Source organism: Myotis yumanensis, unplaced genomic scaffold (assembly GCF_028538775.1).
Source record: "Myotis yumanensis isolate MYYU_CA2020_CCGP unplaced genomic scaffold, mMyoYum1.0.hap1 SCAF_19, whole genome shotgun sequence".
Lineage (NCBI taxonomy): Eukaryota > Metazoa > Chordata > Mammalia > Chiroptera > Vespertilionidae > Myotis > Myotis yumanensis.
The window spans coordinates 25,256,015-25,269,349 of record NW_027223770.1 but is presented as its reverse complement, the minus strand read 5'-3'; the positions used below and the strand labels follow the sequence as shown (position 1 = coordinate 25,269,349).

The 13,335-nt window shown below is 58.1% G+C and overlaps 1 protein-coding gene across 6 annotated transcripts; it reads left to right on the top strand.

Annotated features, from left to right (window-relative positions):
- Positions 1-3,543: 3,543 nt before the first annotated feature.
- On the top strand, positions 3,544-13,133 carry LOC138997732 (SEC14-like protein 4). Of its 6 annotated transcripts, XM_070399537.1 has the most exons (13): positions 3,997-4,097; positions 5,775-5,850; positions 7,312-7,355; positions 7,623-7,682; positions 7,804-7,992; positions 8,424-8,519; positions 8,828-8,888; positions 10,148-10,231; positions 10,538-10,644; positions 10,710-10,849; positions 10,947-11,116; positions 11,838-11,884; positions 12,139-13,133. In XM_070399537.1, exons 1-13 carry the CDS (start codon positions 4,044-4,046, stop codon positions 12,271-12,273), a joined length of 1,263 nt encoding a protein of 420 aa, XP_070255638.1. In that variant the 5' UTR covers positions 3,997-4,043; the 3' UTR covers positions 12,274-13,133. The 6 variants fall into 6 exon arrangements, with proteins under 6 accessions (XP_070255633.1, XP_070255638.1, XP_070255632.1 ...); XM_070399532.1 differs by lacking the exons at positions 3,997-4,097; positions 12,139-13,133 and adding an exon at positions 3,544-3,570 and having other exon boundaries at positions 11,838-12,073; XM_070399531.1 differs by lacking the exon at positions 12,139-13,133 and having other exon boundaries at positions 11,838-12,073.
- Positions 13,134-13,335: the final 202 nt, after the last annotated feature.

Below are 13,335 nucleotides of genomic sequence, written 5' to 3'. Positions count from 1 at the left end.
TTGTTGTGAAAGGTGGGTGAACCAGCCCTAGGATATGCACGGGTGGGGGGGCCGGTGGGGAAGTGAGACCCCAAGAAACCCTGCGACAGTGCCTGTTTCAGCCCCCAAGCCGTCCCCTGGCCCAGTCATGCGTGGGTGAGGAGGCACGCAGGGGGGTGGTGATTCTGAGAGGAGAGTGAGCAGCTCGGGGTCTCCTCTCCAGCCTGGAGCCTGTGCCAGGGGCTGCCACTCTGCAGACAGGATGGTTTCTGTGTTCAAGGGCACTCGGCCCCAAAACCCAGCTGCAATGGAGGACCCCGCTGCTCTGTGGTATACTACCCCATCCACGCTCACATCTGTCTTTGACACAATCTCCCTGGGAACGGGTCAAAGGCCAGAGCCACTGGCCCGATAGTGGTGGTGTCCACAGCTGGTCACACCTGCTCCCTCTGACACTGTTGTCCCACTCAAAGCACCCACGCCGGGCTCACCCTCCCCTCCCCCAAACAGAGGAGCAGCCCAGGGAGAGAGAGAGTCCCGCACACTGCCCACCTGTTGTTCCGTGGCTTGGGAAGGCCGGGACCTCCCGGATTTTGTAGGGAAAGAGACCCACTGTGGCCCCAGATCCCTCACCCACCCTTCCCCCTTGTGCGTCAGGTGTTTGGGTCAGGCTCCCCTGGCCCCCCTCTCTCTCTCCCAGGCCCTTGTGGGAGCAAAGAGTCTGTGGGGATGTGGTCATATCAGACCCCGTCTTTCCCTGGAGTCACCCTGAGTGAGTGGGGAGCCAAGGAAACCCTCCCACAGCCGCCCTGAGCCTAATCTCCACCGCCCCGGCGGGCCCAGGCAGACCCTCCCTCCCGATCCTTCCTCCCAAGGTCACCCAAGCCCAGGCCTACGTATTCTGAGGAGCGTCCAGTGGCATCTGTCCAGCTAGATGTCCACAGGGTGGGAGCCATTTAGCCACGATGTGGGGCACAGCAGGCAGGACTCCTGCCACGCCTGATCGCACCCCAAAAATGGGGATGCCATTCACCCAGCAGGCGTTGCTTCCGCTGGCAGGTTCCAGGCTTGAATGAGGACTGCAGGGAGGGCACCTGCGGCCAGCGAGACATGCCAGCTGTTTTCCGAGCCTCTGGAAGGTGGGAGGAGGAGGGACTGCTGTGTGGGGGCAGGTGTGACGTCAGGGTTGCACCCCATGACAACACCCTCATTGCAGTCCGACTTCTCAGCCCACACACCACGGAAGACGGGGGGTTGTCCGTCTCCCAAAACACGGGCACCCAGATGGTGAGAGCAAAAGTCCTCCACGCCCAGCAAGAGCTGTGCTGGAAGAACAGGGACTGGAGGGGCCTGGAGTCCCATGGCAAGGTGGGCACCTGGCCCTGTACTAACCTGCCTGGTCCCAGTCCTGGCTTTGCTGCTGGCTGGTGTGAGACCTTTAATGGTGCTTATCTCGCCCGGCCAGCGTGGCTCAGTGGTTGAGCATCGACCTATGAACCAGGCTCGATTCTCCGTCAGGACACATGCCCGGGTTGCAGGCCCGATCCCCAATGTGGAGCGTGCAGAAGGCAGCGGATCCATGATTCTCTCTCATCACTGAGGTTTCTCTCTCTCTCTCCCTCTCTCTTCCTCTCTCTCTCTCTCTCTCCCTCTCTCTTCCTCTCTGAAATCAATAAAAATATAACAGCCCTGACTTGTTTGGCTCAGTGGATAGAGCGTCGGCCTGCGGACTGAAGGGTCCCAGGTTCGATTCCGGTCAAGGGCATGTACCATGGTTGTGGGCACATCCCCAGTAGAGGGTGTGCAGGAGGCAAACTGATCCATGTTTCTGACTCTCTATCCCTCTCCCTTCCTCTCTGTAAAAAAATCAATAAAAAATATTTTAAAAATAAATAAATAAAAATATAACAAAAAAAAGGCGAAGGCATTAAGAGGTGCAAATTGGCAGTTGCAACGTAGTCACAGGGTGTGTCAATAAAGTATAGCGTAGGGAACAGAGTCAAGAATGTGGTAGAAACTACGTAAGGAGCCAGGTACTGGAGATATCGGGGAGCTGGTGGGGGACACCTTGCAAAGTGTATGACTGCCAACCACTGTGCTGTGCGCCTGAAGCTAATGCACGGTGATATTGCGCATAAACTGCAATGGAAAAATAAAATTGTAAAAAAAAATAGCAAAGTTTCCTGTGTGACTCCCATGACCTGAGCTAATATTGACAAAGCCCTTAGAACAGGGCCTGGCCAAGAAGGACTTCTCTTTGCAGGTGACCTGCTACCTGTGGCATTTTAGAAACACGGCTTCCTACGCCTCAGGAACTGGGGGACGTTGGGGAGATATTCCTTTTCTTGTCGGGCCCTCCTTGGATCCGTGGACTTGGTTTTGCATCCCCAAAGCATAAGGCATCTATAACGTGATCCCGTCTCTCCCCAATTGTCCTGTGGGCGTGGGTTTTTTCCATGTCGTTATAAGCTCCCCGTCAGCCACAGTAAGCACCAGGGTCTCCTAAGAAATTGCTTCCAATTTTCCTACTAACAAGGCACAAACAACTTTAAACTGAAAATGTTTTCCGTTACTGAGGGCTATTCGCCGGCAAACTATCGAAGGACCCTAATGCGTATTGTCAGGTGGTTTTTTAGAAAAACGGAACCAATTTCCAGTCCTGCCAGCAACGTAGGAATGTCTCCGCTTCACCAACTTTGTGCTGTTAATCCTCCAGAGGATTTCTTTGCCATTGCTTTTCAGAGAGGAAGGGAGAGGGAGGGAGAGATAGAAGCATCATGATGAGAGAAAATCATGGACTGGCGGCCTCCTGCACGCCCCCTACTGGGGATCGAGCACACAACCTGGGCACGTGCCCTCAACTGGAGTCGAACCCAGGACCCTTCAGTCCACAGGCCCACGCTCTATCCGCTGAGCCTGGCTAGGGCAAAATAAAGTTTATTAATTTATAAACTTCTAAATTACAAAAATGTAAAAGAAACAGGTAAAATCCATTTTTTATCAATAGAAGACATTAAATAATGAAACATTAAAGTTTTTGGATACTAGGTCTCCGAAACGTGGTGTATATTTTTCACTGACACCTCCATTCCCACTAATGGCAAGCCACATTCTCCAACCTCAACTGCCACCCGTGGCTGGGAAGCCCAGATTGGTGGACGAAAGCCCGAGACGTGCAGCGGGCAAAGGTCTGGTAGCCTGGTTTCCCACGCCTTTACCTCCACCTCCCACCTGCTTCTCTCTCTGGGAAATGTCTGCTCAGCCAACTTGAACTTTCTCACCTTCCCCAGTGACCTTTGCTTGGCTCTCAGGTGCCATCCCAGACACCTGTGTCAACAGCCTCCCACCCTCTGGCCTCCCAAGACCCCCCCCCCCCCCCCCCCCCGCCTCAGACCCTCCCCCACACCTCACCCCTGCAGCTCACTGCTCTGCTGACAGCCTTGGCCTCCTTAGGATGAAGCAATACTCCTACCAGCCAACACGCGCTGGGTGTGCGAGGCCAGGCAAGCCCCTGGCGGGCCGTCCCCGTTAATCCTCCGGACCATCTTGAGGCTGGAACCACGCTGCACCCAAGGGCTGTCCTATCAGCGGGTGAGCACGGCCAGGGTGTAGCCTGAGTTCCAGGTCAGGGGAAGGGGTGGGGGGCCCCTTGGGAAGAAAGGCCTGGGGGCCACCCCGAGGGCTGAACCACGTTCATAGAAGCGCCCCCGTTTTGCTGGAAGGGGATCCCTGAAACTTGCCCGTGCCCTTGGTGCCCTCCCCCTGCCCTGTGGGAGCCTGTGGGAGCCCCTGGGAAGAGGAGGCCGGAAGGGGGGGTGCTTGCTGCCCTCACTGAAGTCTGCTCTGGGGCCTCTTTGGGGGCGTGTTACCTCCTGGCCCTGCTAGGGTGCATCTTGGGGACAGATGGTGGCAAACATCCCAGAGGGGAGGGGAAACCAGTGGCGGGACGGGGCGGGGCAGACGGGGCTCTCCCGTCGTCGGGGGCGGGACCAGCATCTGACCTCAGGGGCAAAACCAGGCCCAGGGAGCACCCTGAGCGGCAAAAGCGGGCGCCCTCAGGCACCATGAGCGGCCGAGTCGGGGACCTGAGCCCCCAGCAGCAGGAGGCCCTGGCCAGGGTGAGGTTCTTCGGGAGTGGGGGGGCAGGGCCGGGAGGCTTGGCTTGCTCCCACCCCAGCGGCCTGATGCTGGAGCCCCTATTGTACGGAGGGGAAAGGGGACCCTGGAGAGCGCCCCTGCCCAGCCGTGGGCACCTGTGCCCAGTTGCTGGGCCGCTGTGGACAGGACGAGGGACAGGAGCCCTTCTCTGGGCCACACTGGGGCCCGATCCAGCTCCCCACTCCTGCCCGCTCCTGTCCACAGAGCCCCCTGGCGCCTGTCCCCTGCTGGGGGTGGGGAGTGGGAAGGGGTGGGAAGGGGAGGGGCTCCCTCCCCCCTCTGCCTGTCCTGCTTCTGGACAGTTTAGGGGCAAACAGACTCCCAGATCTCCCGCCCAGATTGCAACATTTGTTTGGCTTCTCTGGGTGGCGTTCTGACTCACCAGGGCCTACGCTGTCTCCAGATCGCCAATGTTTTCATTAAAGGGGAAGGGAGGGATTGGGGTGATCTCAAGAGAGTCCGCGGGGGTCCTGGCCGTGCGGAAAGGGGGAGCAAGTCCAAGTCTTAGGTGCCACAGCATGAATGGGGTTTGCAGGTGGCCAGGGGCTGGAGCTATGACCTCAGGGTGGGGGAAGGGGGGGCCCAGCCCTGGCTGGCACTTGGGCACTAAAGGGCAGCCTGGGGCTTGTGGGAAGGGTTTCTGTTGAGGCTCCTCCCCTCGGAGGCCCTGAGGGCCCCCGCAGAGCCCAATGGGAGCCTCTGGTGAAGGAGGGGCCCTGGGTGAATTCCTACTGGAGGAGAGATGGGTCCCAGGGGAATGATGGGGGCCTTGGGGGGATCCCCAGGTAAAGGAGGAGGTCCCAGGAGCAGAGGGTCCCAGATGAAGGCAGGGTCCTCAGGTGAAAGAGAGCGGGTCCCTGGTGAACCCTCCCCCTCCCCCTCCCCCATTGGCAATGGCCTCAGAGAAGCCAGGCACTAGGCCCCTAGCAGGGACTGGACACCTGGCCTTTGGGGGTGAATTCCGGGGGCGATGCTTTAAGCAACGTAAAGAGGGTTTAGTCTTAGTTTTTATCGTTATTTGAAAGAAACGGGTGCTTTTAAAATTAGGGGGAAAGAGCCCAACTGGTGGGCTCGGTGGTTGAGCGTCGACCTGTGAACCAGGAGGTCAGGGTTCGATTCTCGGTCAGGGCACAGGCCTGGGTTGCGGACTCCATCCCCAGTGTTGGGCGTGCAGGAGGCAGCCGATCCACGGTTCTCTCTCATCATGGATGATTCTCTCTCTCTCCCTCTCCCTTCCTCTCTGAAATCAATGGAAACATATTTCAAATCATAGATGCAGTATCAGGGGCAACATTCCTAAATGTTGGCCTGCATCAAATTCCCCAGGGATCTTTGCAGAAATAAGGATGGCAGGGCCCCACCTCAGACTTATAGAGTGAGGGTCTTGGGGGACAGAGATCCCCCAAGGTTTGAGGACACAACTCTTCCTGCCATGGTGGGCCGGAGCGGTGGGCATGCTCCATTCCCAGATGCAGAATGATACAGGGAGCCGCCGCCGACTGCGCAGTCCCTGGGCAGGGTCCCTGGGCAGGGCTGACCGGCTGACTGAGGGTGGGCAGGGTCGGGGATGGGGACGGGGTTGGGGGCCCTGGGGATCATGGCAGCCCCTCTGACAATCATATCCCCCGCCCCCTCAGTTCCAGGACAACCTCCAGGACCTGCTGCCCACCATGCCCAAAGCTGATGACCACTTCCTCCTGCGCTGGCTGCGAGGTGAGGGCCTCAGGAGAGGGTGTGGGAGACTTTGGGGGACAGAGCTCTGAGCCCGGCCGGCGTGGCTCCGTGGTTGAGCATCGGCCTATGAACCAGGAGGTGAGGGTTGGATTCCCGGTCAGGGCACGTACCCGGGTTGCGGGATCGATCTCCAGTGGGGGGCGTGCAGGAGGCAGCCGGTCCATGATTCTCCCTCATCATTGCTGTTTCTATCTCTCTCTCCCTCTCCCTTCTTCTCTAAAATCAATCAAAAATATATTTTAAAAAGAAAAAAAAGAACCGGTGCTCTGGAACCAGCCCACTTTGGGCTAGAATCTGAGCTCCCCTTCAGACTGGCCTGGCACCCAAAACCCCACTGAGCCTGTTTCTTCATCTGCAAATGTGGGATGAGGCCGCCGCCCACTGGCGGTTGTGAGTGTTAAACGAGAGGGTGTGGAGCCTGGCACCGGCTGGGCACGGGGTCGAGGCGAGCTCACAGTTGGCACCTCCCTCGGGAGTTCTCGGGATGACTGGCCTGGCCCGGCCTTGAGTCAGATGTCGCTGAACACGGTCTCGGGGCACCTGCCTCTGGGCCTGTCTCCAGGTCCCTGAAGACAAGGCTGTGTGTCCCCGTAGAGAACCTGGCACCAAGCAGATGCCCCGCGAACACGCCAGGAAGTGGCTGTAATGAAAGGTGGGGGAGTTTCTTCCAGGAATGGCTGAGCCAGGGTAAAATGATTAGAATAACAGACACCACTCCAGGGCTTAGGGGAACCGTGATTTCGACTCAGCGCACCCCAGGGGACGGGTTTTGAACTTGATCATCAAGACAGAGCTGGTGGCCTTGGTGGGTTTTCTCTGGAGGTGGGTCCTGGTCAGGGCAGAGAAAGCTTCGTGGTGTATCTCTCTCTCTCTCTCTCTCTCTCTCTCTCTCTCTCTCCCTCTCTCTCTCCCCTCCCTGCCTTCCATTCTCTAAAAAAGCAATGGAAAAAATACCTTCGGGTGAGGATTAACAACAACAAAGATATCATTCCCATTTAACAGATTGAAAAACTAAGGCTCAGAGAAGTTAAGTGATTTGCTTAAGGTTGCACAGCAAATAAAAGGACAAAACTAGACTTCAAGCCCAAATCATTCCTGACTCCAAAACCCAAGCTGTTCAGCAGGGGATCGAACCCACAGCCCTGGCACAGTGGGATGACGCTCTAACCAACTGAGCTACCGGTTTAGGGTCAGGTCAACCTTTAGAATGAAGAGTTTAAAAAGCCCTGCAAACCGAAATCAAGACTTCCTCCAAAGCCTTCTAGAGAATTAAAGACCCTCCCATTTTCACAGACTTGCCAGACCCCCAGTGGATCCTTGGGGTGTCGGGAACAGACAGCCCCCCCCCCCCCCCCCCCGCAATGTCCTCATGAGTTTTTCAGAGAATAGCTTGTTCTAGATCCGGCCTCGAGCCTCCTCTTACCTCGACTCTTCCCGCAGCTCAGAAGTTCGACCTGAAGAAATCCGAGGACATGCTCCGGAAGGTGAGGCCACCCCCACCTCACGCTGCACCCCAGGGATCAGCCACAAAGGCTGGGGGCCTCGCCCTGTCCTTTTGTCACGTTTCTTCTTCCCGCCTCCTTGGACCCCTTTCTGCATTGGACCCAGGCCCCCCACGGTCCTGCTCCCGGTGTCCCCCCGCCCCGCTTCAGTGTGGGCAGAGCCCGGGGATGCTGTGGCCGGGCCTCGGTGCCTTCGAGCAGAGGGACCTTCGGGGCACACAGCCTCCAGGCCCTGCCCTGTCTCCACAGCACCTCGAGTTCCGGAAGCAACAGGACCTGGACAACATCCTCACGTGGCAGCCGTCAGAGGTGAGCCCCACACCACCCCCACCTCACTCCCCGCTCCCCGCCCGCCCATGCCCAGCTGCCTGATGGAGCAGGGCCATGGCCGGGGGGTGGGGGGGCCGATCTGAGGGAGGACCTTCCCCAGGTGATCCAGCGGTACGACTCGGGCGGTCTGTGCGGCTACGACTATGAAGGCTGCCCCGTGTGGTTCGACATCATCGGGAACCTGGACCCCAAGGGCCTCCTCCTGTCAGCCTCCAAGCAGGAGCTGATCCGGAAACGCATCAAGGTCTGTGAGCGGCTTTTGCGGGAGTGTGAGCTGCAGAGTCAGAAGGTGAGTGACCCGGGCCGGGGGTGGGGGAGTGTTGGGGGTGGGTAAGGGGCGGGGAAGGGGGTCACGTTTGGCCCACTCTGTCTAAAAGGTGGCACCGGGCCCAGCCGGTGTGGCTCAGTGGTTGAGGGTCGACCTATGAACTCAAGGCCACACAGCCTGCCAACAGCATAGCGCTGCAGACGCTGGTCAACGTAGTATCTACTACTGTATCTAAAGGTGCCCAGTGAATAAGGAACGGAGATTGTTAATCGCACAGCGAACTCATCGCAGGGAGTTAGCTGCAGCATCTTCTCAGAGCCTAGGCAGGTGCATCTGCTTGGCAAACACTGCGGGCAGCCAGGGGTGGGGGTGGCAGGAAGGTAGGAGCCGCGCCCAGGTCTCTGTGGCCTGCATCTCCCGTCCGACCGATGTACCTGCTCCGTCCCACGCAGCTGGGCAGGAAGATCGAGACGGTGCTGATGGTGTTTGACATGGAGGGGCTGGGCCTGCAACACCTGTGGAAGCCAGCTGTGGAGGTCTACCAGCAGGTAAGGTAAGCAGCTGGCTCGAGGCCAATAGGGAGCCACTGCCCACAGCAGCTTCAGTCCATGGAGGAGGGGCACCCCCCGCCCCCAGGGGTCCCACCGAGCAGTCAGTGACGCCGACCTGAGGTACCTCCTGCAGGAAGAAAGAGGAGCAGGAGTCTCACAGAGGACGGGGTGGGTGCTCATGGGAAGGCGGGGTGGGCCACAGGGGACAGGGGGAGGGGGGCTCTCGCCTCCGCAGCCTCAGAGGCCACCCATCCAGGCAGGAATGTTGGAGTGTGGCCTCAACCCGACTCTTCTTGACTTCACAGTTTTTCGCCATCATGGAAGCAAATTATCCTGAGACACTGAAGAATCTACTTGTTGTTCGAGGTGAGGGTTCATGGGGCAGCAGGGAAGGAGTAGAGAATGGGGGGTGGGCCATGGGTCAGCCACCACGTTCAGGGCTTCTGAAACCATCCTTTGTGAAGAATGGGTGTTTTTTGTTTGTTTGTTTGTTTGTTTTTTAATATATTTTATTGATTTTCTACAGAGAGGAAGGGAGAGAGATAGAAAGTTAGAAACATCGATGAGAGAGAGAAACATCGATCAGCTGCCTCCTGCACACCTCCCACTGGAGATGCGCCCACAACCCAGGCACATGCCCTTGACCGGAATCGAACCCGGGACCCTCCAGTCCGAAGGCCGACGCTCTATCCACTGAGCCAAACCGGCTTCGGCAAGAATGGGTGTTTTTTGTTGTTGTTGGCTTGTTGGTTTTTTTTGATGTGTGGGTGTTTTAACTCAGTGCTTCCCAGGCTGATATTTTGGGGATATACAAAAGCCTGTGCAGCAATGTCAAATACATCGTAAGTTTCTAAATGTTTGCTGTTATTTTCTTTACTTATCTGGGTGTGTGCACTGGTAACAGGTGGTCTATGGGCCACACGGATTGGTGGACACACTTTGGGCAAGAATGGTCCCTGTCTGTGACAGCCACATAGTGACGGGGGGGGGGGGGGGGGTCATCGTATGTGCTCTGGGTCAGATGATTTGGCTTCCAGTCTAGCTAGCTCTGTGACTTTGAGCAAGCCTGAGGAGCCTCCTGAGCCTCAGTTTTCCCATTCTGTAAAATGGGGATGTGATGGCACCTTCCCCATCAGACAGCTGTGAGGTGAAGTGAGACAGTCTGTGGAGAAGGCATAGTACAGAGCCTGACCCACAGAAAGGTCCTAGTAAGTGTGAGTGATGCAGATGGGACGTGAGGCCTAAGGCAGATGCCCCACCTACTTGCACCCAAGAGGAGTCCAAGGCAACCTGGGAAAACCTTGAGTGTGAAAAAGAAGAGGCGGCCACTGGGGAATCAACACTCCTGAAGCCCTACAGCTGAACAGGGAAGCCAGCCACGTATCGCGAGCCAGGCACGGTGCCAAGTGTTATGCACACGCTGCTAAGTGGAATCTCCATTTTACGTAGTTACAGTTAATAGCACTAAAGCTCAGAGAGGGTGAGTAACTAGCTGAAGGTCACACAGCACGAAGAGTCAGAATCTAGATCTAATTCCTGTCCGGCCCACGCCCTCGAGGGGGACTTTACATCTAATCCCAAGTCCTCGCTGGGTCAGTTTCCCAAGGGAGTTTCCTGTGTTTCAGCCCCCAAGCTGTTCCCTGTGGCCTTCAACTTGGTCACGTCGTTCATGAGTGAGGAGACTCGACGGAAGATAGTGATTCTGGGAGGTGAGTGACGTGGCCCCCTGGCTGTGCCCATCTCCCCATCTGCCCAGGGAGCAGAGATCAGTGCTCACGCCCCCATTTCTCTCTGGCTCATCCTCTTCACCCAGGCATCGACCTCAGCCTGACTCCACTGGCCTTTGCACACTCAGACGAGGCTTTGGGCCTGGTCGCCAGCCTGGGTGGCCATGCCACGCTCTCGGGTGCTCTCATGAGTAGGCACCCAGGGGAGCGAGCCAAGGGCACACCAGGGTCCCTCCCAGGGCTTGGCCCCCTCTGCCTTCTGTCAAGCCCCCCCTCTTGCTCCCTCAGGCAACTGGAAGCAAGAGCTGCCAAAGTTCATCAGCCCCGACCAGCTACCTGTGGAATTTGGGGGGACCTTGACCGACCCCGATGGCAACCCCAAGTGCCTGACCAAGGTATGGGGGTGCCCAGAGGATGGGGAGTGAGGGTGGTGATGCCACTCACCCACCCTCACCCACAGATCAACTACGGAGGCGAAGTGCCCAAGAGCTACTACCTGCACAACCAGGTGAAGGTGCAGTATGAGCACACGGCGACCGTGGGCCGCGGCTCCTCCCTGCAGGTGGAGTTTGAGATTCTGTTCCCGGGCTGTGTGCTCAGGTAGGGACGGACGCTGGCCACTGACACCTGGGCACAGCTGGGAGGAGCCTGGAGCCCGGGCATCAGGTGGCCATCAGCGGCGCCCTGTCCCCTGCAGGTGGCAGTTTGAATCGGAGGGGGCGGACATCGGCTTCGGCGTTTTCCTGAAGACCAAGAAGGGGGAGCGGCAGCGGGTGCGGGAGATGACGGAGGTGCTGCCCAGCGAGCGCTACAACGCCCACCTGGTGCCCGAGGACGGGAGCCTCACCTGCCTCCAGGCCGGCGTCTGTAAGAGCCGTAGGGTCCACCAGGGCCGTTTTCTTCCTCCTGGCAAAGGGATGGGCTGACGTGGGTGGCCAGTCTGGCTTCTCTCTCTCTGCCTTTTTTTTTAAAAAAATATTTCAGCCCTAACCGGTTTGGCTCAGTGGATAGAGCGTCGGCCTGCGGACTGAAGGGTCCCGGGTTCGATTCCCGTCAAGGGCATGTACCTGGGTTGCGGGCACATCCCCAGTAGTGGGTGTGCAGGAGGCAGCTGATCGATGTTTCTAACTCTCTATCCTTCTCCCTTCCTCTCTGTAAAAAATCAATAAAATATATTTAAAATAAAATAAAATAAAATAAATATTTCAGGAAGGAAAGGAGAGGGAGAGAGAGGTGAAAACATCAATGAATAAGAGAGAATCATTGATCGGCTGCCTCTTGCATGCCCCCTACTGGGGATCGAGCCTGCAACCTGGGCATGTGCCCTGACTGGGAATCGAACCGTGACCTTCTGGTCCATAGGTCGCCACTCAACCACTGAGCCACGCTGGCCAGGCTATTCCTAATTCTTTAATGAGCACAAGCCTCATCCAAAGCGATGGATGGCTGTGAGCCATGGGCTAGGGGCTGGGCAGTGGCTGACCCTCCAGCCCCATCCATAGTCCTGGGCGGCCAGTGCCCCAGGGCACCGGGTCTGCAGAGAGGTCGGGCTGCAGCTGCCTGATGACTTCCTTCTCCGTCCGGGCAGACGTCCTGCGCTTCGACAACACCTACAGCCTGATTCACGCCAAGAAGGTCAGCTACACCGTGGAGGTGCTGCTCCCTGACAGGGCCTCCCAGGAGAAAATCCAGGGTCTCGAGGCGACAAAACCATCCCCAGCACAATGAAGACCCTGCTGCCTCTGCGCCTGGGTTCTCCACCCCCCTCAGCACCCACTCCCTGTCCCCGGCCCCCCCAGGCAGGGTGCTGCTGGAGGCCACCCAGAGGGCACTCACCTCCCCTCACCATCTCAGCTCCTCCTGGCACACCTGGCCCAGGGGCCAAGCAGGAGGGGGACACCCAGCGCGTAGACCACCCCGAGGATCCCGACGGGCATCTGATTACCTGTCCGCAAAGGCTGGGGATGAACCAGCATCCACTGAGGAAGGATTCCGCCCGCAGAGCTGCCCCGAGTCCCTCCTGACAACGCCCACCTGTCCCAGGACTCCCCACACCCGGCGCCCGGGCTTGGCGGCCTGAGCCCCAGGCCTCGCAGGGAGCACAGCTTCAGGCCCTAAGAGCAGGGAGGCCGCGTTCTCTGCCGGGAACGGCTCAGGGGGACTGGCAGGGCCAGCTGGAGGCTTGAGCGTCTGCACAGGAGCTCCGACGCCATGAGGAGCAAGCCAGATAAATGAAACAAAACACCAGCGCCCGTGCGTGAGGCGCTCCTCGTCTGCCAGGGCGTGTGAGTGGTTTGGCAAGAAGAGAGACTGCTGTGCCTGCGTCGGGGAGATGGCCCGGGGCTGGGGTCAGGCAGAAACCACGGGACATGGTGTCCAGGGCTGCTCCCCCATCTCAGAGCGGGCTTTCCCACCACCTGGTGGCCCTACACGGTCACCCTCCGTGCAGCCTCCCAGATGCAGCCACATCTGGAGAACCCCGGGGCACTCGGGCATCCCAGAGCCATTCCCGCTGCCCTTGGCAGGCTAGAGAGGGCCCCCTGGCCGGGGTTGGGGGGACCCTTTGCCAGGTTTTGCTGGGCCCACCTGTTGCTATGACAGAGGCTCACAATAGGTGACTCCCACCTTCACAATCCCCTGCCGAAAATCAAGCGGTTTAGCCCGGCCACGGTGGCTCAGTGGTTGAGCGTCGACCTATAAACCAGGAGGTCACGGTTCGATTCCCGATCAGGGCACAGGCCTGGGTTGCGGGCTCGATCCTCAGTGTGGGGCATGCAGGAGGCAGCCGACCCATGACTCTCTCTCATCATTGATGTCTCTCTCTCTCTCTCCTTCTCCCTTCCTCTCTGAAATCAATAAAGATATATTTTTTCAAAAAAGGAAATATCTCTGAGGGGCACTGGCTGGCCCAGGTTTGTTTCTGTTCATCCATTTATTCATCAATGTTTATGGAGCGTCCGTCCAGCGCCAGGCACTGCAGGCCCCGGGGGCACCAGGCTACTGGGCTGGCCGGACCCCACTGGCAAGGAAGGTGCCTTGTGTTAGAAGAGGCAGCAGTGACTGATGGTCCATCACGAGTGAGCATG